Here is a 22,215-nt window from a genome sequence, read left to right as displayed (position 1 = left end):
TTCTGACTTGGTACAGAGTTTCCTATTGGTATAAAGTAGAGGGATTTTTACTTGCAATGGCGTATCCGGCGTAATCAACTTTCCGAGGCCAAACATCATATTGTTGACAGTTGTAATGATAACGGTAGAAAAGTCTCTACACCCATTAAGCGGTACTTCTTACGGCGTGACTTGTTGAGCAGGCTTTGCGAATCTATAAAAGAAGCCTCCCAGGTGTTTGGCGAAGTGGCTGCTGATTTCATTATCCAGTTGATCCTCAGGTTCATGACTGCATTAATTTTGGAGACACGAAGCGGAAGCGTATCTGAACCGGTGAGTGATTCTCCCTCAGGCAATTGGCCCACTTACTCATCAAAGATGGCAGACGTACAAAGTTGACAGATACGCGGTGTTTCTTCGAGAGCTAAGCGGAATTGCTGACGCTTATGCTGTGTTCATTTTCCCCACCGAGATGCCGTATTGCGTATACATCAAAGCTCTTCCTCTCCTCCATGATACCATCTGCTTCATAAACGACGTCACCTCGTTCTACAGGAGGAGCGTGACAGTGAAAATGACAACCTTATATCGAGCCAAAGAGTAAGGCTCTTTGCTACCTGGCGAAGAAGTGCATGGAAGCACACGAGAGTGCGTTGGTTATATTATCGCCCCACAAAGAAGCGCATGAGATGTACAAGAAGTTTGTAAAATGGTACTTGGCGCATCATCTGGGTGCAAAGAGATACAGGTTCAATGAACTGAACATATAGCTTGCCGATTGTGATCCGGATATAAATATCGATTTTTGAGCAGGCAAGACCTGGGAGGTCTCCGACAGGCAAATGATTGCACGAGCATTTAATCTTGTGAAGTCCGTGCATGGTGATGGAGTCGTTTCCTTGTATCTATGACCCGTACAGCCGAAGCATAGGCTCAAGGTCTACGGGTGTGTCGATAACAACTCAGAATGACATCGCCTCTACTCCAGCACTGAAAGTGCTGCACATCCCCGGCTTTTGTGGTTCCCTATTGGTCGTCTCATCAACAAGAGGTTCGTCAAGACCGTGCAGCAGCTCTGTCGAGGTCGTCCAAACGCGCATATGACTTTGCGGATGCAGGGAAACTGCTGAGCATACTTGTCCTCCAGGATGAATTGGCGTCAGCCTCGCACGCACAGTGGGTCGTCATTGTAGGTCGACACATTTGTAGTGACTCAGGCGCAACCCTAGAAAGAGCCAGGATGATGACTGATGGGGCCCGGGATGGTTGCGTTGTCAATAATTTTGGTACCAGATTTACAGGTTGGCGCCGTCGATATGAAATCGCAGTCAAGTAATATAGCTCAGCGAGAAGAAGTAGCGCGAGACTCAGGTGTGTAGTATCACACTTCCAGGATCAAGATGATATCTAAGCAGTCTGAGGCGTCAGTAGAAGGATAAAAGCAAGAAAAAGTTGCGTATACCAGAAGAAATGTCGTGGAGATCCTTGATGGACATTGTACGAAGTAAAGGTCGTTCATCAAAGAGAGTTGAAGAAGGAAATGGGCGTAAAAGATGACGCGATGCTATATTCATTTTAAGGTAAAATATTGTCCCAAAAATCGATTTGCCGAGATCCCGGACATTTCGTGAGTACAGCCTTCACTTTGTTTTTTTTCTGATCCTTGCTTTGGGAAACTGTATGATTCGCATTGTGGGAGAGATAGGCAGTACCAATTTATTCTTTGGCATTATTCAATCATTAGAGTCGTAAGCTAACTGAACCAGTCTCCTGTCCAATATTCATCAATCTCTAGGTACGGTGTCCCTTTCTCCCAATCTAAACCTTCTCCCCCGAGGACATCAAGCCCTTCACTTTTTAGCTGACTGAAGACTCTAGAGCTGTCAGCACAATCTATACGTAGATAAGACAGCTTTGTGACGTTCAAAACTGTTGCTCGCTCCTTATCGAAGCGTTGGCGGACGACAGCAATGACGCTTTTCACGCATTGTCTTCCCCAACCGGAATCAGTACAAATCCATAGCCTCAGACCCTCCATCGCAGGAAGGACCTCAGGTAAGGTCAGCGGATCCAGTGAGGATACGGTACGACCTCTTTCGTAGTGTACCTCCACATAACTGACGTTCTTTATAAAGGCCATAAGATGATGAATCTTGTGGACCGTCTCCGGGCAAATGACCAAAAGCTCGATGGAGCAAGAGGACCGCGCTAGAAAATCTCGAAGCGAAGGAATATCGGTGTCGCTGCCGTTTAAAGCGGAGGCTGGATGATATTCGAATTTTCTCAACAACGGAGCGATAAGATGGTCCAGTATTCTCGCATCATAGACTGCTAGGAATTGGAGTCGTTCCATCTTAACGGGTAAAGGATTATCAAAATCCAAAGGTCCATCCGCGTCGTCAAAAAATAAGATACGAACATCGATGAGTGTTTGTATCTGGGATAATGTATCGAATGTCCGTCAAATGGCGCAAGGTCCCAGTAAAATGTGTAAGGAAGCTAGCGTTCGAAGGCAGCTTGGATACCTCCAGTGGTTGAAGTCCTGCACGCCGAAGAGACGGCGCCGAAGACAATGCATCTGTGCTGAAGTACACTTTACCCTCGGCATAAACGTACAACTCCTCCAGAAAAGGGATATTTCCTGATACAGAGGAAAGCTTCTCCAGGTCTTTCAATGGTGTACAAATGTCCACCATTTTCCAGAGCGCGGATTTTTGAATGACCATATCGAAGACACGACGGTCATTCACGCTGTCCCCGGCCGTTACCGCTATCCACAAAGGAAGCTCCGCCGAGTGACAAAAATGGTGGGTGAGGATGTCAACGGAGTGCCGCGTGTATGGTGGTTCCAGAATAACTACAGACCATAAGATGGGCGAAGCTAGTACAATATCCCGCCACCATCCGCAGACTTGCCCTAGAGGCCACACGCCCTTCGTGACATCGAGGCTGCTCTTTGGACGATGCGCAGCCCAGCGAAATATTTCCACAAGGATGTCACATGGGAGACGATGAATGGGTGATAGTAACGATTTGTGCCTGGAAAGTGAACGCTCAAGTTGCTCCTTTTGGTGCTTCAGAAGGGCGACTTGAGTCTTCAGATTAGAGAGCTCCTGCTCATATGCAGCAATGTCCTTTTCAATCCAAGATACATCAACATCCAGCAAGGGCCTCCTTTTACGAAGAATCGACGTTATCATCTGTTCGCGTTGAGATTCGTCGTCTTGTAGCCGTAGTAGAACAGAATCAGATAGCAGCGCCATATTATGGAATTCTTCAAATTCCAACCCAACTCTTGAGAATTAAACTGAGATGTGAGCGGTAAGTCATTAGGATCTGTAGTTTGAAGGCAGATGTATGATACTCACACTTAATCACAAGAACAAAATGGCGGGGTAAAGGCTGAGAGAAAAGGGGATCGGCACCGGGAAATTCCTATTTTGTCTGTCTTGTTTCAGAGAAACACCGTTCTCCCCACACAAGCGTCGATCGTTCTCTCTTCTGACTGCATCATGAATGTTGCGTGGCCTCTGCTGGATAGCCTAGACTAGGGCTGCTTTGAAGTGCTGTGTCTTCATATTTTACACCAGTGGGATTAGTGCCGTGAATGGACTACGTCGATGCCGACTCCGTACTGGGTAACCTCTTCCTGATCTGTGGATGAACTTGCCCATTCTCCTGGGATGCGATAGGCTTATGGAAGGTTATTTCTTGTATCCGTCGCACACATAGAAGGTCCTCAGTTCCAACCTGGGTCTACTCATCCCTATAGATTCCTGACAGTATATTTAACTTCAAGGGCCAAGACTTTAAACATTTTATTAACTAGGTACCAGTCCTTGTAGTTACCAGTGGTCAATAGATTCGGACGGTTAAATCGTCGTTCGTATAATCAGAGACTGCCAAAAGCACCGCGGGAATTCCCATCTCCGCTTCGCTATAACAATAAAGGCTTGCGTGTATCCCCACAAAAACGCTCATCTCTCATGCCTCTTCGCAGATATCTGAGCCACTAACTCAAGCATAACCGACGTCTTGAGAGACTCGAAGAATTCGAGAGACATCAATTGCGACGCGAATGGCCTAGGCGAGATCGCATTCACACAAATGGGAATATCCCTAGTAGCAAAACTCGTTCCAATGCGAGTGAGATGGTTCAAGGCAGCTTTCGTTGGCGCGTAGGCCATCTCAACGTTTCAAATTAGTCTTATCTCAGAACGAGGAAAATCCGAAGGAAATATACCGAGAGTCCACCTGGCGACGACTGTATATTTGCTGCTATGCTACTGATGCTGCTGACACTCGATGTTCCCTGTGGGCGGGAATGTGCTCCTTTGATGAGGAGTGATTGAAAGGCCTGGACGACAATGAACGGCGTGATGGTGTTCAGCACGAACATATCTGCCCAGTTCTGTACCGTTTCCGGCTCAAAGGGGTCAGTTTCTGACAACTTCTTTGTAAAGACTCAGTCAGGATCGCGAAGGGAGGCAGCAAGCCCGGCAATAAAGAACAAAGATAATCAGCGCCAGGGGGAATAGGAACGGAAAGCACAGGCGACAAAATTGTTTACGAGAATGCCGTCAATTCCCTCGATGTGCTTAACAGCAGCCTTCACGTTTTCCTCAGAACATGGAAACAGGTAAGGAATGCGTGATAGTATAGCATGGAAGGCGGTTACTTACGGATAATGGATCCTAACACACCCTGTGACAGACATGGCGGCTTTCTCCAGAACGTCCAACCTTCGGCCGGTGATGTATACTTTCGCGATGCTGAGTCCTCTTTTTTTAACGCGTCGAAATTAAAGACAAGGAAACTTATATTCCACTTCCGCCTCCAGTAATCAAAGCTAAGCGTCCAGAGAGTAACATTGTCGTAGCCATACTGAGATCTGCTATGAATTCTAAGAGTTTTAGAAAATGATTTGCCACTTCCTGGTGGAGCAAACGTGAGAGGCAAAGCAGCTGAGCTATTACCCGTTATAGACGGTCATGCCTGACATTGGCGATGTAGGCGTCCTACGTTCACGATCGACACCCGAGTGGGTGCGCAATCTGGATCATTGAAGATGATTCCTCGGCATCAATTAAACTTCTTCACGCGTCCAGAGAAACACATCGCGGGGCAGATCGCATGTACTCTGTCCTACTTTTCGATGGTTTTGGTCAACAGTCGCTACGTGCGCCACGAAGATGTGCGCGAACGTTGGACACAGATATGAAGAACAAACGAAAGGCTTACCCTTTCAATATTCGTAAAATAATCCAGTCGATTGCATGCCTTCATGACTGGTACAACCATCTGTTTCGATTCTACTTGAAGGGAAGCATGCGAAAGGCGGCGACCTTTTTGCATTTTCTACAGTTGCTTCGAAACAGATATCATACCAGCCTTGCATACATTCGAGACTACTCGTATAGCACCTGATAGATTCAATAAAAATGAATACGCAGTTCGTTTGAACAGGCCGGTACCTACCTGACCCTAAACAAGTGATGCAGATCAATGTCACAACCACGAGATAGGTACGGTAAGCCTAAGAGTGGGCTGACAATTGAGGCAGATAAAGAAGGATTTTCGATGTTCTCTTCTGCACAGTGCATGGAACGTCTTAAAGAGTACTGAATCCATTTTTCACGCAGACCAAGCTGCAGAGTGCTGCTCTCCTGGTTCTCGATGTCGTACCAGAAAGTAACAATGAAATTCCGCTCAGCACTCTTTGATGAAAATTTCTAGATGATAAGGTATCCCAGCAATGCTTTCAAGAAAATGGAACTGTGGACTGAAAGGAGATTGAACGCGCGTCGCAGATGCAATGCCACCGGGAAATTCCGCTCACTTATCGTTTCTGAGAGCCACTGTGGTATAACTTGAACCCATAAGTAGTCTTTCCTCTTTTTACCAGCAAAATAGCTGCAAAAAGGCGTCCAATTCTGCGGCTAGTAGTCAACTTCCTCAGGCTGCCTGGGATACGTGACTCGTCGAACAGCATAGACACTAAAGAAGTGTCAGTGAATGACAGAGGAAGACGAGATCACCTGCGACGAGAGCATGAAGTGACGCAGAGATTATAGGACCTTCGTTGTAAATGGGTGCCAGAGTAAGCGGCCGAACAGCTGACCAAGGAAATATCAGTCTACATTTGGCAATCGCTCGGTTTGGTTAACTTTGTAATCTAATTCGCCTTCATCAGCAAAAATGCAGAACAATTACAAATACATGTGAGAGGCTTGTAATCGCAATAATCACTTATAGTATGTATAATCAGTTATAATTGATTATCGTCGACGCGTACATTTTATAACTGTGTTGTACCCATATTATAATCGGAATATAATTTCTACAAGAATGGTGGTTCTCGTATGACCTGATAGAATTATCATGATTGTATGTGAATACAACTTTCATATCAGGCCTCTGTAAGAGCCAACTAAGTGAACGATATGACCGTTACTCAAGCAATTAAATGGATCATATCATTCATTCAGCTAGCGAAGCGTACAATGCAAAGCACGAAAGGATAAATTTATTGCAGCATAAGGTACACAAAATGACATCTAGTATGTATTAATGTCCCCGAGAGGTGCACAAACGAGCCATACGATCCTCCAGTCTTTCGCGGCGCACCATTCCTTCGATGGAAAGCCCACCTATCAAGCACCCAGTCAGTATGAGCATACTCAGATATAAATGTACGTACTCATTACCCTCCCTCAACAGGTTCTTGCGAGCATCAGCGGCTATAGATTTATCAATGCACTTGATAATGGCGTCGTCACGGCAGAGGTATTAATGAGCGAGTGGCTGCAGCGTCAAAACAAATCATTGCATCGAAAGTAGCCGGCAGTCTTGACTCACCTTGACTGCGGGAATGTCCTCCATCCCTAAACAGATATCGCAAAGGCACCAACGAGTCCTAGACCATATAAATAATCTTGAAGCAAAGTCTACAAGGAACTCGCACCGTACACGGGATTGTCGCACAACTTCCATAGCTGGGGGTGGAGAGAATGTCAATGTGGTCGAGTTCTGAGGCAAATAGAGAAGTGTAGTCAGTAACAATAGAAGAGATAAATCTACGGTCCTCATACTCGAAGAAATATTCAACGGCAACACCGTTCTCCCTGGCCATGAGCTAGAAGTGAATGAATAGAGGCACCTAGGACAGAAAGAACACCATCAGAAGGACTTGAATTGATTGGAGAATTATCACAGACTTTTTCGTGGAGTATCGATGCCTGAAGAACTGAGGAACGATGGTGATGGAAAGAACAAGAGAAAGGGAGTCGGAATTTGCATCAACAAAAGGTCAACATCACGTGCAATGACGCGATCCCGGAGTGCGGAACCTGGAACGGAGTTTGAAAGGACTTTGATTATTTTATGGCCCAGTCCGCGCTTTCCTGCCGCCATTCGATGATACTATGCTGTAGTTGCTTTCTGTCTGCTTGTACTAGCGATTAACTCATTGTAATTCTGGCTAAGACCGGTACCTATGTACTAGTAAAACATCTTTCACATTAACATAATGCTTGCAACACTATCAAACCGATTTGTTCCCTACTAATAAATGCGGCACAAGGAAGGATGAACTTGAAGTATTACTGGGAATAAGCTGATGCACATTTACAATACCATGGTAAGAGTGTTGCAATTTGGTTGCAATCGGGCTGTATGCAGTTGTAAGATCCACAAGCGTCGCAGCGGATTATAATGCAATTACAAATTGATGCGATTATGATATTGATTGTCAGCCGAATATCGGCACTGATAAGATATTCCAAGAATAGTAATGATTGCAATCGTTGGGGGTTTTTGCTGATGCTTCTTCTTTCATCTTCCCCCTTACATTATGCTTGACAGACTCTAACTTGGCAGAAATAAATACCAGGATGTACCCAATTCGGTTTATAGTCTCTCCATCAAAGTACACGCACCAAGGAGACGGCAGTGGCGGACTCTCAGTGACCAAACAAATGCGCAACATCTTGGAACAGCCTGGCTACCTATCCATTAAAATGGGGGGACAAACTCTCCGACAACTTTACAACGGAAGATCCACTTCATTTAACCCCCAAAAGCTTACCTATTTCGGACTCTGCTGCTACCTGGGAGACTACGACAGAGTAGTCAAGGTGAGCTTGAGACAACCACCAAATTTCCCCGGCTACTGGACTGTGAAACCAGGAAGTAGAATCTGGAGATGCACCTGACCTCAAGGGTACAGAGACGCCATACAAATTTGGGTATCTCACCATCGTCGTCTCTGGCGCGCAACGTCTACAAAGACCTGAACCATATGGCAAAACTTGATCTGTGTCGCGTCCTCCTCGAATCTGGGTCAGAGCCCAATCAGCGTAACCGCTACGGTGAAGTCCCCTTGCTCGGATGCTTCCAGACCAATGGAATCGGCGCAATCGACCTCATGGAATTTGGCGCTGACATAGACATTGCAGACGCAGATGGAGTCAGACCTCGGGAGTTTCAGCTCAAGTCCGGCCCCGAGGTGACAGCTACTGTACAGCGATGGTTGAGGAAACGTTCAGGGGACGAAAAACCGATGGATACCAAGGCATGCGAATTTTGCAAGAAACCAGGAGGAAACGGTGTTCAACTCCGGCTGTGCTCAAAGTGTCAGACTGCGAGATATTGTTCGACAACGTGTCAGCGTACGTTTCAGCCTTTGTAGTATTATATGTCACCCTAACGTTTCATTCAGGCTCGCACTGGCCTACCCACAAACCCCTTTGTCAGCCATTCACTGCCCGGAACACTGTCACCCTCATTCCATACTACCCCGAAGATAAAAACGGGTTCCGCCAGCCAATGGCCAAGTTTTCCCGGGATCTTTGGTCTATTCCCACTTCGGAAACGCCCCCGTCTCATCGTCGCTTTGCACACACGCCCAAGAACCTCTCTGCCGATTCACCAAAAAGTATCGTTATTAAAGTGCAGGTACCCTTTGACGCATTCTCGAGTAGACCAAACATAAGGCCTGACGGAGATCTCCTGGTATACACGAAGAAGAGAGATTTTGTATGCACCATAAGACGAGGTGATGCGCCGGAAGAGTATGACCGTATATCGCAAGTAGTTAGGACCAGGGGTGTTGGGGGGGCGAAAGCGTATTTTGCTGCGGAGCTTAGGGGCAAGACGGCCTTGATTGTGAAAATATCAGAGGTTCTTGCAGAACAGCCCTTTTAATTCTTCTCTCGTGATCGTATGTCCGTAATCATTATTAATATTGATCTGTATCCCCACATCGTACGCTTAAGTTGTAGTCTTATTTACACAGGTATCAAGAAGTTCGGCAAGGGGCAGTGCTTGCGCGTTTCGTATGAGGTGGCCCTATGAAGGGATTGGGCTGCGGTGGTTTTAGATTTGATGACTACATACCAATACCAAAGAAAACGCGTACAAGTTAAGGTGCTTGATTGTACATTATTCAGCCAATTTCAACTCAAACATGAACTACCTTGAGCAGAGCACTGCCAAGTCAGGCTAACTCCCCGGCCAATAGTGTCCCCAGCTCGTCGCCCTCGCCCTAGGGTCGGCCATCATCGAACGACTTCGTAAGGCTACATTGAAGTACACGAGGAAATACAAGAATACTAGCTTGGTTTGACAATACCCAACAGCTCATACACCACAACAGATGTATATGTCCCACATGACGGTATCTGATCATGCCCTAAACAGTACGGCCCAGCGCCTCTTCCTCAAAGGTTAAGAAACGCCGATGCAGCGTGTCCAAACTAGCAAAGGATGTCTCGCCACATAAGTCCTTAATGATACCAGAAATGTCATCCAGGAGCTATTTTCCCAAGCCAAGGTCAGCGTCACAAACTATCACAAAGCCTGGAACTTACACTTATGACGGAAGAAAGCGCAATTACAGCTGTAATGGCAGTCACATTCAAAACCAACACATCGCCGCAGTGAATCAAACTACTCACCCGTGGAATGCGCCGGAAGATGAGGATCCTACGCATGATGATTGATTGGTACATATCAGTGACGTAAACTATAAAGGGCTCACCATGAGAAGCCGTAGCGTCAGCTCCTTGATACCAATCTTGGTGCCGTCCACCTTTTCCGGTACATGGTCAGTAGAGTCCTCTACGTCGGAATCGGAGTCGGAGTCATCCTTTTCCTCCTCTTGGATCTGGGCATGTCTATGCCGAATAGCCTTCGAACGACGCTCATGATAGATGATCCGATCCTTCAAGCTAAAGAATGCAGGAGGTAAAGGTCGAGCACCGGAAAGGCAGCTGGAGATGACGGAGATTTTCGTAAAAACGTCAGAGAGCTGCGCAATCTGAGTTAACCCCATTGAAAGAAATAACTGCGGATGAAAGAACGCACGAAGCTGGGGTTCATAAATGGGGTCTAGTGAAGATCAGTATTGAATGGAAAGAATATACGGTATAGAACACTACGAACATGATGTATGAGGATGCCACACCATCGTTCGTCCATTCTCGACAAGGCTCCCACGAGAAGGTTCAACGTCGAAAGAAGCCGCGTTCTATATGGTTCAAGTAAATTAAATCCTCAGAACCAGACCGAAAATGACGGAAGGATCATACAATTTCGAATGTAGTAAAGCGTACTGCTCGTACGGCCACTGGCCTCTAACCTGGGGTTCCCATTTCGCCGCAGTCAGCGTCGGCTGCAACTCTTGTAGTCGAGTCTGCAGTGCATAAGCCTCGTGAGCACAGGTACCGAAAAAGCGGAACGTACAGCAATCGCAAGCATCCTAGGTGTGAACATCCGGATACGCTCCTCCTTCGTTGAGACATCATCAGATCCATTCGTACGGCGTTTCTCCAGGTCGTCATTGAGCCGACTCTTGCGTTCTTCCGCTAGGAATGCCTCAATTTCCGAGGCCAATAGGTGACCCAATTCATCTGTAATAGCAGCCAAAGACCGACGGACGAATACACGAGAAGATGTCAGCCTAGGTACAATCATCACGATAAACTGGGCATTGGCGGAAGCTATATCAGGCATGTGCACAGAAACCGAGGCAAGTATAGATCGCGTACCCCAGCAGTAAACCCTATGATGATAAGTAGGCTAAGATCAAAAGAGTAAGTAACAACAACTACGCATGGCATAACAGACTCACGCTCGCTTCCATGCGATATCTATTCCTATTCCAGTGTTGACCAGCAGGACCTGATGGGCATCGACCCAACTGTATCCGACAACTAAGGGAAACACAAGTTTACACGATGTTCGCACTAAACTCAGCCATCTTGGCTCACCAAACACGGTCGTTACTCCGATCATACTCCAGAAAGCTTTGTCACTGGGTCGACATGTGATACTCTTCAACATGAAGGGTGCGGTTAAGGCTGTCTACAATTCGAAGTCCATGTTTGAGTCAGTGTACCCAATAAGACAAAGACGAGCAACACACACCGTAATTATAACGATACCATAGGGGCTACCATTCCCTCGGGCAGCGCCGATATACCACGCCACAAGACCATCTATTTCCTTGCATCAACAAAGAACGAAACAAGAACCGATATGAGCTTACTGAGCAAACCAATGCCAGTCCCGATTAGCCGAACACCGTAGCTATATCTGGAGGAAGCAAATCAGAATAGCTCGAACCTCCGTTCATAAAACAAGGAAACATACCTGATCTCCCGCGAACACAGCTAGACCGATCTGTCAATGACCACATATCAGTATACAGTAGTAACCAGAAACAAGGACAAGGTAAAGCAAATCCACCTGTGCCATAATCAGCGCCCAAAGTCCCCGATTTTCATACACGAACCACGCGCTTGAGGAACAAACAGACGGAATCCAGAGCGCTATGGACACAAGGGCATATCTTGTCGCATAGACACCCTGAGGAGACCAGAAAAACATGACAGTCGAGGCTAACTTGAGAGAGAACTTCCCAAGGGCAGTTTTAGGCGGAAGTGCATCAGGGTCTCGGGCTACACATGCAATCATCGGTCTCAATCAGTCTCATTAAGGAAAATATCAACTGACGACGTCGGAGTACCCCTGCCTCGATTTCAGCTTTCTCGCCTTCAGCCTTGAGCGTATCCTGTGATTCGGCTAGACTCTCGTCGAATTTGAAAGGATCTGTGGGCGCCCCCATCGCGAAGGGCGAAACATTCTTATTTGTCCCGCCGGTCCCTTTTGCTCTGCCCCCCACGCTTCCGAACCCTATGGGCATCCACAGCCTAGGTTCCGGCCGCTTATCATCAAGATAGACAATCAGGGTCAAGAGCTTGATGAGGGAATCCGCAAAAGCCTCCAAGGTATCACAGAACACGAAACATATGAACAACGACCTATGTAAGTAACAAACACCTCAATCAGTATTGATGAGAATGTACAAGATATCCAGGCACATCTGGTAACCACGTACCTCACAGAGAAACCCGAGGCCCCCGCATTTTCCTCGACTGAGGCAAGCGGTCGACCGGTGACTGGATCGAAAAATCGTTCAAATGGCTTGATGAGTTGGACACGTTCGACATTACGGAAGTGGTCCAAAGACTTCTTGATAACATTCAACTGATCAACTAGACCCTGCTGCCTTTGCTGGATCTTCTCGGGAGACGGTTTACTGAACAGCCACGTCCACCTTGCACTATTGCAGTCTTGGAACCACGACGTGATGACCTTAACAGTGTCCGAACAGTCGCTGTTAAGAGACCTGGACGCATTAGACAGTAATGGGACCAAAGTTTCCAGATCATGACCATGCTTCACTTCACGAGCCCTCATATCGCGCAATAGCAAGATTGCCCGGTTCATGGTTGCCCGGTTGGACTTCGGATCTTCATCAGGACCAGTTTTGGCATGTGCAACAAGCAGGTCATCTACCGCCGTCTGGAACGCCAATAACCCACTGCGACGGAGTAAAATATCATCTCATGTCACATCAAACGAAATCGCTCACGCTGTCCGATTCGTCAACGTTTTTAATTCCTTATTCACCTGCTTCAAATCCGCAGCACCTAGCCTTCCCATCGAGCTCTCGAGATCAATGAGGCCAATTTGACCCTGCAGACCTTGAAATCCTGCGACTAATGATGCACGGTACGCCTTCCCTCGCTGAATCAGCGCTTCAATCGCCTCGTGGTCCGAGGTATCCGCCTGCAAGGTTTCAGCCTGAAGATCGATAATGTCAAGGACGGGCTATAAACATGCGGTTAAGGAAGGACTCCAGGCTAAGGAAACCGGAAAACAAACTTTAAGCATGCCGCCACCAAGCAAGCTCCTGGATACCAATATTTAATCGTTATTTAGCGTTAATATACCGTGCTCACAGCCAAACATGATTCAAAGATTCTGGAAAGATAAAAATGAGGCATGCGATAGCAGTTGCGAGATAAAAGCCACTGGGGATCAGGAACAGTTTGGCAAGAGTATACTGAGACACCGGAAAAGCTAGGCATCTGAATGAATCCGACGTGTAGAATGGTTATGATTATCAACTAACCAGGGCCATAAACACACATGACATCCAGAACGATGGTGCCGAATATACTGAAAAGGGCAAGCTTCGGTCTGTATGCGACGACGGTCGACAGAAAGAAGGTCCCAATGAAGAAGAAAGCACCAAACACAGCCGAAGACCTGCACAATAAAGTTGAGCGGAAGGCGCGAATATCGATGAGATCGCTTGCCGAGGATCAAGAAACTGGCCGTGGAATATGGCGCTTTGGTATTGAAGCGCCGTGGGGTCACCGCTGTAGGCCTAATATGAGCCTAAAATTAGGTAAAATGACTATGAAGAACCAACGAAGACTGGAGAGCCTGAACTTGCCGCGCCAATCGAGCCTGGTCACGAACCGAAAGAGCAGAAGCCATGGCGGCGCAGCCCCACGCCCAACCGAAAAGCATACCTAGCCACTGTTATTTGAGTTCTCGAGCAAGAAAAAGGCTAAAAACCTATTATGAGCGTAGCCGATACAAAAAGAAACATCGATAGCGCGAAAGACGGCGGTAGCATAACTGCCAGGATCCTAGGAAACAAATTTCCGAATATCAAGATGATGCCGCACGAGATGAGCGCACAACGCACGAAGAAAAGAACGCCGCCTGTCCCTCAGCATTCGAAGTCTCGGTGGCACAGAGGTAGATCAACGAAATGGCGAGCGAAATGCAGCATCGAATCCAAGTTTTGACGGTCCTTCTAGACTTGAAGGTTCGCCTTCAGCCACGTCACCACCTTTGCCGTGGAACTCTGCTGCACGGCCATGGCGACAGTGATGATGGTGGTAGAAGGAACGAAACTGTCTTAGCCGACGGTACGACGTTCTGCTCGAACATGAACGCGGTTCGGCAGTCGCGTGGCCGCTGATGTCATCTTTCCTCCCAAATTTGCCGGGTAAATGCCACCCGCGAAGGACGACGACTGGTTCCGTGCAGACTCATTTTCTCGACATCCATTGCTTTCGAATTCGCCTGATGTAGCCGTCCTCATCGGCACCCATCCTCATTTCTCGCCAACTTCGTAGATATGCAACACATTCTCGTGCAAAATTTTACGCCAAGAACATCGCTACAGAAGCCGTGGAAGCACGGGTCGCTACTCAGCACTAGTACGCCGAATTCTTATCGGTGGAAAACGAGTGTTAAGCCCTGACATCTCACTTTGTGTTCTCCATACTTCTGCTATGCCGGCATCGTCCACCTGTTCCTAGGGATGGGCCGTGCTAAGTGGTTATACGAGCCTTATGTACATATCTTGCTGATCCGCCGTACAAACACCTCGTTACTGTTTCGTCGCTTGTGGCATGTATCAGCCTCATCACAGCGCTGAATCCATTTGGTTATCAATGCTTGGGAGTCGGGACATACCCGCTGCCATTACTAACGAATCAGAATAACTGAATCATGCAGGGTATAGTCTTTATAAACGGTGAAGTCATATTCTTTTAGGCCAATTGTAAGAATGAAGCTCACTAGTCAATTCAACTTGAAGCCGAGTCGTAAACCATACTAGCTGGGTGCTCAAAAGGCACTAGTATTCGCTTCCGGAAATGTGCATGGGTCACCGTTCAGTAAACACCGCAAAGTACCTAATAGTGTCTAGACCACTTTTGAAGTTGACGAAGTATGGTCTTGCTGTTGAAACTATCCAATAAGATCGGGTTTACGGAGAAAGCTTTCACCCGTCGGCGCCGAGTTCACGAAGGTGTCTTAATGGACAGCACGATGATATTTGAGAACATCGCGCCAAGTTCGAACCATGCGCTTTTCAACCGATGTACGATAAGAATGAGTCAGAAGATTCTAATCCGAGTTCTCACCTCTCGCTGGCCGACCGATCGTAAGCGGATTATAAGAGCCTGAGTGAAAAGTCGATGAAAGGAAGTCGATATCGATAAGGGCGACAGCCGTCGACTCGTCGGCGTCGGTGACGATACACACAATGTTAACCGGAGTACCCTGACACGAGCTCGTACGGTTAATATTCAGGTAAGTATCATTCGATATCTCATTGCATACACGTCAGTTGCATGTGGAAAGCATTGTGACCGTCCACCTCCTTTAGACGATTCTATTTCAGAAGTCCGAGCTCTTGCTGACAATCCGTGGATGCGACACATCGCCAGGCCTCAATCTCTCGGTCGCCGTTTCAGAAACATATGGACCACCGTCAGAGGAGTTATGCGCCATGTAAAGTACGTTAAGAATGAGTGACGTCGGACGCTTGAACTCCGGATCACCAAGAACGAACAAAGAATATGATTGCCCATTGGAGTTATCAAGAGAGGATATGTGTCCAGTTGACGAGAGATATTACGAGTCCCTCCACGAGCGAACAGTACGTGGCACCAGAGAACGTCTATAGAGACCGTCGATATCGTCACTTCCAGGTCAGGGTGGATCGACAAGAATCCAGTCAAGGCACAACAGATTGACATATGAAGATCGTGCACAAAATGTCCACAGAAGAGCCACAAAATGATGCTAAAAAGGCCCACGGTAACAGCGCATTAATAGTCAGCGTCAAAATGGTGAGACCTACTTTCAAGCTGCCCCAGAAATGCCGCTGGTCGCAGCACCGTTGTCGATGATTTCAAAAACAGACCATGCGGGCGGGGGACAACCAACATAAAATCATGAACGCCAGCGCCGTGATATAACCTACGAAAGGACTTCGCAGCAAACTTAATATATATATGAATTGATCACGAATAGCAGCTGCCAAGACACCCACCCGAGTAAACACTCAATAAACGCTCGGAGAAAGCCATTTTCGCAGATAAGCGCATTTTCGACGATATACCGCATGATCCGCAACCTCCTAAAGCACTGCATTGCCAGCTGATTCGTAGGTGGCCCTAGGAGAGGAATTACGAAAACGTACCGTAAAAGCGGGTGTGGCTGAACCTTGACAAGAACCGAACTGAAGGTTTCGAAGAGAACTCTATAGGCTGTACATCAGAGCCCAGGCTTGGAGGAAGAAAAACGCGGTATTTCCCTCGCGCTCAACGTCCCATACAGCAACGATGACCGCCAGGACGAATTCCGAAATGTCGGCAAGGGTGGATGAAATCCAATTGGCTAGATTCGGTCATGGTTTCCCACGTTGAGTGCGGTTCGCATGGTCGGAAACTCTCATTCCGTGGGTAGTGTTGTCTGCACCTCGGTCTCTGTGGATTTCGTGGAACGTGACACTAACACATCTTAGAGATCCGTTATTTGTGGAGTTTTCAAGAATTATCACCCTGTTGCGGGAGGGGCAATCTTGACTTAGACAAGACCTTAGGCTTGGATCCACAATGAACCGTTATTTGGGTTTTAGTCCTATTACCAAGTTATTGCAACGGATAACACGAAAGCCGAGGCCGACCCCAGTAATTGAATCCACTGGTCACATTTCGGTACTACTTGGTGCTACGCAAACTATCACCAACAAGTTTTACCTTCGTTGAAAGCGCACCTCCCTTAGGAAATTTGAATCGTCTGTTCGTACACTGTTTGATCGAATTGTAAGTTACGATGCCGTGATAAAGGCAGACAACATAGGCGCTTTGACGGCTTCCTTGCATGAAAACCTTTCTTCGGTAAGACTATTGCCACCATTATCGCTTTCTGGAACTTTCTTGACCAACTGATGCTCCAGTTGTTCATGACGTTTGACTTACAAAATTCAAAGTGTATGGATTATTCTATCAAAGACAGAAATAGGAGCTGTTGCAATCGCATTACAAGCTGTAATTTATGCCGCTAACTTCGAAATCACGTTCACCCATCCCTCACCTCTGCCATCACCGGTTTGGTGCTGTGGAAACGACTTGGCGTACATGTGTTAACATTGTGCTATTATTGTTCCGTGCTCAAGGTTCAGGTGGGTACGTAAGACAGTTATCTGAGGACTTTATCACGACAGTAAATCAGCGCCCTTCTCGAAAGTTGATCTCAGTAACGAAGACACAAAATTCCAATCCGAAACCCTTTGATTAGATTAATCCACCATGGTCCAGGAACCCTGGTCGGAATCAAAAGTCCGGCTTGGATTCGAGCGTTAACCGAATGATGACAACCCACCTATACTTGAGCACTTGGGCAAAAATAAAAATCATGCTGTAGTCATCCGATATTTTGGTACTCAACAACAAGTTCCTGGAAAGGATTCTCTTAAACGTTGATCCCGATTCACAACAGCATGAGCGCTGCCATTACCATACCATAAGCAGGTTTTGTCGAAGCAGAGTTGCCGGCGGCAAGGACGCCGAAAGAAAACATAGGCAAATAGAGACCGTCACGTTCGTCACGATTCCATCAACGGTGACAACGCCCACAACAAACGTCGAGCTCGCCTTTCCACTCATTTCGGCCCTCGACAGTCCTGTTACCTTCATAGCTTACTGTCTTCCCTTAGTGATTCTCTCTTCTTCGCGGGATGGGACTCAAATTCGGGTCCTTTGATTCCTTATGCGAAACAGCAGCGCTCATTATATGCCCACTCGTCGGTACTGACCAAGGAATTGTACCGACATGTTATAGTCGCAATGTGGATGTTGGAGGGACCCTTATTTTCCAGCCATGTTAGTTCACCTACCCTTTGTGCTGCGTATCTCCCTGATGGTGGCTTCTAGCGACGTCCTTCATTCACATCGTCGCCATCATTATGACTGCAATTATGATTTACCACATTCGCAGCAAATACACCGCAGTTGGGAGAAAGGAAATTGTCCTTTTCTTTTGGATGTATGCCGTTATACAGCTGTTGGGCATATTCCTGGATTCAGGCATCATCCCAACGTCGAATACGGTGTATGCAGTGCGTACTCATCGGTGCTGTGCAATTTATATTGCTTACCTATTTTTGCAGTGGTTCGCTGCTGTATACACAGGACTCGTCGCCTCCGCGTACTGTTGTATCCTAATCAACGCCTTTGTCGGCTTTCAGTTCGCTGAAGACGGAACTCCCCTTTCATTGTGGTTCCTTCGTATAACCTGTCTCGTCGTTTTTGGCATTGCCTTCTTTATCGCAATCGCCACCTTCAAATCCTTCGCATCTTTCTCTTACAGCAAAACACTTCCCTTATGGATCATCTACATATTATGGCCAGTTATATGCGTGGCGATCTACATCATCTCGCAGCTGGTTTTAGTATTCCGCACGCTTGAGGACCGATGGCCGATTGGCGATATCGTATTCGGCACCAGCTTCTGGGTTGTAGGCATGGTCATCCTTTTCGCTTTTAGCACGACCATATGCGACGCCATCAAGCATTACATCGATGGACTTTTCTTCTCCGAGCTGTGCGTGTTGCTCAGCGTGATGATGGTGTACAAATACTGGGATAGTATAACGGTAAGAACGATCTACTGCACCTCGTTGTCTGTCGATCGCTTAACTTTATTTCAACAGCGCGAAGATCTTGAATTCTCGGTGGGCTCCAAGCAGGCTGTATGGGAGGTCAAGGATCCTCTTCTCTCATCTAGCTATCCTGGATCTTCAAATGCATCCGCACCTGGCGGAGATTACTCTGAAGAAGACGGCGGCAGTAATTACCACGGAGGAGGGTACAACAATAATTACGGATATGGCGCAGGCAAGCCAGCATCCCTAGTCGGCGGAGTGAGCGGGGCACAGCTGTATCAACAAAGAGGCGGGTATAACAGAGGGGGGTATCCGCCTGCGGGAGGAGGGTATTGATCACGGTATTATTCGGCGTTACGATTATCTCAATGGACACATACTCGTTTGTTCTCTTCACGTCTTAATTGCTTTTTGGTGCAATCTCCAGCGTGCAGCATTTGGTCGGAGATGACTTTCTGGGTTTGTGGCTGACACGTACAATGAGGAAGGTCCATTCAAAAAATTGACCCTAGGACTTAGGCTGCAACGACGTTACGGGAGCAGCGGTTCTTACATTTTAAGCAGCGGCTGCTTGTTGCAGATGCACCACCGGACGGTTCTTGGACTGATGACGCTTCGCTTGTACGTACCATCATCACAATTGACGTTCATCCGTGAAGGGGGATTGCTGCCTCCCAATGCAGCCTAGAAACCGGGTATTAAGCAGTAACTGACACCGGGATTCTTGAAGGAGGGGATCACAAGTGATTGAAGGATATCTGTTGAAAATATACCCCTGGAAAAATAATATCAAGTACCCTTGAATAGCAATATTCGTGGGGATAATACCGGCATCCGTTCAAAATGCACAAGGACAGCAACTTTGACTTGCGTGTACAGCACTCCCATCACACGTTCGTTCTTCGCACTAGTAGTTTGGCAGAGCCTCACGGCTAGTCGGTCCGGCTGTTGAACGCTGTTATGCTCAGACGTCTAACCTCCACCACGTGGAAGCCACACCTTCAGTTTCAATTCGTACGTTACCAAGGAAGGGGGAAGCGGAGTAATAACCCATTTGTCCTTCCCTCCCGCTCGTTCCTTAACTTACGTTCCGTTCCCATTCCTGTCCAGCCTAACCCTTCCTTACACAAGCTGGTAAGTTATTCCATCGCAGGGCCAGAATAGGGCATAAAATTTTTGATGGTTTGATGGCAACATATGGGCTATGGCTCGGGGGTGCGTCGGGTTCGAATGAATGGATGGCAGGCAGCCCATCGTATACGAACGTTTCGCGGTGCCGGATCGTACTGGATGATGGGTCCTCGCATTGATGATCAGTCAGTCCCATGTATTAATGCAACAGGACGGAGAGTGAAAAAAAGCAAAGAATCCACTTTTCGACAATCAACATTCATCGCAATCATACAAACCCGGACGCATTTCAATATATATTTTCATCCGTTCGAAAATTCGATGGTCCACACGCATGTTTGTTCTGATGCTACATACGTCTTCCTTGGAACTCAGTTGCTATCAATCTATGTATGGCAAGACATGCCGTTTCCTATCTGCTACGTATACATACGCTCGAGGTAAGTATTTGAAGCTTGTCTGGGCTTTAATCCGTTCGTTTCACCGACCGCACCCGTTCTGTTTTTTTTGTGTGTGTGCCTTGACATTGCACCTTTTCATTTTCGCCTCGGCCCCTTACTTGGTGGCTTGCTTCTGTTGTTGGTTCTCTGAAAATGCAATTGTACAGTGGACTCGTCACCCGAGCCCTCCCATAAGGGTAATACTACTCGCCCACGCTCGGTCCCGTCAAACTGTAAATCAAACCCATAAGGTGGTCCCACCGGTCCACGGAAACACTGCAACGTCGACCCATTGAACCATTTTTGCCCCCCCAACCAACCGACCGACCGCGACAGTTTATGATAGTCCTTTCTTCCCCCGGAAGCGCTCTTTCGATAGAGCGACAACTGATAGACCCAAACTGTCGATTCTTCAAAAGAACCCCCAGCGATTAATCCTATATAACAACGCCCTGCTGTCCACGGCACCCATGCGGTGTACAACCCAATCTCCTAGTAGAAGATCAGGGTGCAGGGATCTGGCCACGGTTAACTGAAAATTAAGCACGGTTATCTTAACTGGGACTCATTTTCGAAACTCCGTTCCGTAGGCCAATATATCATCGATGTGGCGGCGATCAGGTTATTGTCGCCCGACTGGGGCAAAGCGCGAGTTATGTATATTATATTATGTTGGATAATTTGCGGGATCCGATCCTAGTAATTGGCGAAGGGCGCACATTCTCTAGGCTAGCAACACTACGCCCATGAGAGACATCCAGATTCATATGGCTCTGGGACGATATAATAATCCCTGCCATCATTTTTTTAAATTGGCAGTACATAATCTCAGGTCCACACCTTTATGAGGTATTTGGGTTAAATAATCGAAAATTAAATGTTGGAGGTAACCCAAATGAAGATGCATCGGGCCGACGCTTCTCGTGGTAGTGTGAATCCCAAGTAGCTCGTCCTCGTTGAATGATTCTCCCTCTCAAACCTTTTTTTTTCATCGTCCGCCGAACAGTGAGCGGTGTTTACCGAGGACGGCTCCGGTTGATACAGCCTTTTTCACCTCCTTCCTTACCTACTTACTAGAGGCTGGTCTTCTCTTCGGCGCCATGGCAAAAAAAGTGCCTTCAAAGTTGATGTGCGCCGCGCCCTTTTTGTTGGTATGGAATGCACAGCGTCTTTCAAACGCTCCGGATTGCATGGGAGGTTCTTGCGATGGTCTGATTGTGGGTGCGAGATACTGATATTTGCAAGGCCGATAGATTAGATCGAGCGGATGTATACACCTTCCGGACCTAGCTGAACACACATCTCGTCCTTATGTTACTACCGCCTTCTTGTGATGTGAAAAAAAAAATACAGCGTTGAATCAGCGTACTTTGTTCGAAGCTTTTTGCTCTGTGCCACCATCTGACAGCAGCAAGACGAACAGGGCCAACGCGGGAGAATGCCGAGGTGGTTTTTTCCTGTGCCGTGTGTAAGCTGTGTTGGAAGATTAAGGGATGTCCGGAAAAATGTAGGCTTCGGAATGAAGCGCGGTAGCGGCTTAATTGGAATGAATGCAGAGAATGATAGACGAAGATTAGGAGGACAACCCTTTCGTATACTCCACGACGGGTTGAGATGTCTTACGGGCTTGGGGGACCATACAAAGGTCCGCATTGATCACCCCTGACCGTAAATGGAGCTAGTAGCTGACACGATTTCGGCGTAGAATGTGTGCGTAGTGACGGCGTAGCGATTGATGGTCCTCGGATTGAAAAGAAAGCAGTACTACGAATCAGATTCAAGGCAGAAATCAAGGTGTAATCAAAAAGTTGCTGTTACGTTGACGGATTGTGACTGTGC

The 22,215-nt window shown here is 47.2% G+C and overlaps 7 protein-coding genes across 7 annotated transcripts; 3 read left to right on the top strand and 4 right to left on the bottom strand.

The window, feature by feature from the left end:
• The first annotated feature begins 139 nt into the window (after nucleotides 1-139).
• On the top strand, nucleotides 140-721 carry EV420DRAFT_896482 (uncharacterized protein). Its single transcript, XM_060483913.1, has 2 exons — nucleotides 140-312; nucleotides 365-721. The coding sequence occupies exons 1-2, from the start codon at nucleotides 265-267 to the stop codon at nucleotides 581-583; spliced, it is 267 nt and encodes an 88-aa protein (XP_060325915.1). The 5' UTR covers nucleotides 140-264; the 3' UTR covers nucleotides 584-721.
• Nucleotides 722-1,617: 896 nt separating this feature from the next.
• Nucleotides 1,618-3,657, bottom strand: EV420DRAFT_1570102 (uncharacterized protein). Its single transcript, XM_060474244.1, is given in 7 exon segments — nucleotides 1,618-2,070; nucleotides 2,098-2,416; nucleotides 2,505-3,257; nucleotides 3,399-3,450; nucleotides 3,461-3,463; nucleotides 3,478-3,595; nucleotides 3,629-3,657. 3 exon segments carry the CDS (start codon nucleotides 3,177-3,179, stop codon nucleotides 1,733-1,735), a joined length of 1,332 nt encoding a protein of 443 aa, XP_060325914.1. The 5' UTR covers nucleotides 3,180-3,257; nucleotides 3,399-3,450; nucleotides 3,461-3,463; nucleotides 3,478-3,595; nucleotides 3,629-3,657; the 3' UTR covers nucleotides 1,618-1,732.
• Nucleotides 3,658-3,956: 299 nt separating this feature from the next.
• Nucleotides 3,957-5,265, bottom strand: EV420DRAFT_1483999 (uncharacterized protein; the record flags this gene model as incomplete). The annotated part of the gene is made up of 6 exons (XM_060470032.1): nucleotides 3,957-4,166; nucleotides 4,223-4,422; nucleotides 4,662-4,870; nucleotides 4,956-5,033; nucleotides 5,129-5,154; nucleotides 5,221-5,265. 6 exons carry the CDS (start codon nucleotides 5,263-5,265, stop codon nucleotides 3,957-3,959), a joined length of 768 nt encoding a protein of 255 aa, XP_060325913.1.
• Nucleotides 5,266-6,751: 1,486 nt separating this feature from the next.
• Nucleotides 6,752-7,335, bottom strand: EV420DRAFT_1570091 (uncharacterized protein). The gene is made up of 2 exons (XM_060474243.1): nucleotides 7,197-7,335; nucleotides 6,752-7,138 (listed from the first exon to the last, which is right to left on the bottom strand). Exon 2 carries the CDS (start codon nucleotides 7,066-7,068, stop codon nucleotides 6,802-6,804), a length of 267 nt encoding a protein of 88 aa, XP_060325912.1. The 5' UTR covers nucleotides 7,069-7,138; nucleotides 7,197-7,335; the 3' UTR covers nucleotides 6,752-6,801.
• Nucleotides 7,336-7,871: 536 nt separating this feature from the next.
• Nucleotides 7,872-9,183, top strand: EV420DRAFT_1483997 (uncharacterized protein; the record flags this gene model as incomplete). Its single annotated transcript, XM_060470031.1, has 3 exons — nucleotides 7,872-8,114; nucleotides 8,174-8,648; nucleotides 8,699-9,183. The coding sequence occupies 3 exons, from the start codon at nucleotides 7,872-7,874 to the stop codon at nucleotides 9,181-9,183; spliced, it is 1,203 nt and encodes a 400-aa protein (XP_060325911.1).
• Nucleotides 9,184-9,670: 487 nt separating this feature from the next.
• On the bottom strand, nucleotides 9,671-14,166 carry EV420DRAFT_1276545 (uncharacterized protein; the record flags this gene model as incomplete). The annotated part of the gene is made up of 23 exons (XM_060467966.1): nucleotides 9,671-9,793; nucleotides 9,849-9,877; nucleotides 9,936-9,963; nucleotides 10,019-10,288; nucleotides 10,345-10,368; nucleotides 10,423-10,507; nucleotides 10,569-10,672; nucleotides 10,723-10,962; nucleotides 11,028-11,058; nucleotides 11,111-11,192; nucleotides 11,250-11,339; nucleotides 11,403-11,477; nucleotides 11,676-11,959; nucleotides 11,991-12,302; nucleotides 12,380-12,865; nucleotides 12,917-13,155; nucleotides 13,210-13,237; nucleotides 13,287-13,407; nucleotides 13,460-13,596; nucleotides 13,662-13,717; nucleotides 13,759-13,865; nucleotides 13,912-13,985; nucleotides 14,045-14,166. Coding segments are annotated over 23 exons (3,147 nt in total), but the record flags the coding sequence as incomplete, so codon positions are not given.
• Nucleotides 14,167-17,659: 3,493 nt separating this feature from the next.
• On the top strand, nucleotides 17,660-19,453 carry EV420DRAFT_896379 (chitin synthase III catalytic subunit-domain-containing protein). Its single transcript, XM_060483912.1, has 4 exons — nucleotides 17,660-18,023; nucleotides 18,075-18,259; nucleotides 18,311-18,796; nucleotides 18,854-19,453. The coding sequence occupies exons 1-4, from the start codon at nucleotides 17,879-17,881 to the stop codon at nucleotides 19,139-19,141; spliced, it is 1,104 nt and encodes a 367-aa protein (XP_060325909.1). The 5' UTR covers nucleotides 17,660-17,878; the 3' UTR covers nucleotides 19,142-19,453.
• The last annotated feature ends 2,762 nt before the right edge of the window (nucleotides 19,454-22,215 follow it).

The sequence above is a fragment of the Desarmillaria tabescens genome, assembly GCF_030435595.1.
Source record: "Desarmillaria tabescens strain CCBAS 213 chromosome Unknown EV420scaffold_46, whole genome shotgun sequence".
Taxonomy (NCBI): Eukaryota; Fungi; Basidiomycota; class Agaricomycetes; order Agaricales; family Physalacriaceae; genus Desarmillaria; species Desarmillaria tabescens.
This window is presented reverse-complemented; position numbering and strand designations above follow the sequence as displayed.

Excerpts from the sequence above, each read along its gene's own strand:
- EV420DRAFT_896482 (XM_060483913.1), top strand. The coding sequence starts at position 265 with ATGACTGCATTAATTTTGGAGACACGAAGCGGAAGCGTATCTGAACCG. Across the intron at positions 313-364 it reads GCGGAAGCGTATCTGAACCG|ACGTACAAAGTTGACAGATA; the intron begins GTGAGTGATTCT and ends CAAAGATGGCAG.
- EV420DRAFT_1570102 (XM_060474244.1), bottom strand. The coding sequence starts at position 3,179 with ATGATAACGTCGATTCTTCGTAAAAGGAGGCCCTTGCTGGATGTTGAT. Across the intron at positions 2,417-2,504 it reads CAGGACTTCAACCACTGGAG|ATACAAACACTCATCGATGT; the intron begins GTATCCAAGCTG and ends ACATTATCCCAG. Across the intron at positions 2,071-2,097 it reads GGCCTTTATAAAGAACGTCA|GTCGTACCGTATCCTCACTG; the intron begins GTTATGTGGAGG and ends ACTACGAAAGAG.
- EV420DRAFT_1570091 (XM_060474243.1), bottom strand. The coding sequence starts at position 7,068 with ATGAGGACCGTAGATTTATCTCTTCTATTGTTACTGACTACACTTCTC.
- EV420DRAFT_896379 (XM_060483912.1), top strand. The coding sequence starts at position 17,879 with ATGGGACTCAAATTCGGGTCCTTTGATTCCTTATGCGAAACAGCAGCG. Across the intron at positions 18,024-18,074 it reads GACCCTTATTTTCCAGCCAT|CGACGTCCTTCATTCACATC; the intron begins GTTAGTTCACCT and ends GGTGGCTTCTAG. Across the intron at positions 18,797-18,853 it reads AATACTGGGATAGTATAACG|CGCGAAGATCTTGAATTCTC; the intron begins GTAAGAACGATC and ends TTATTTCAACAG.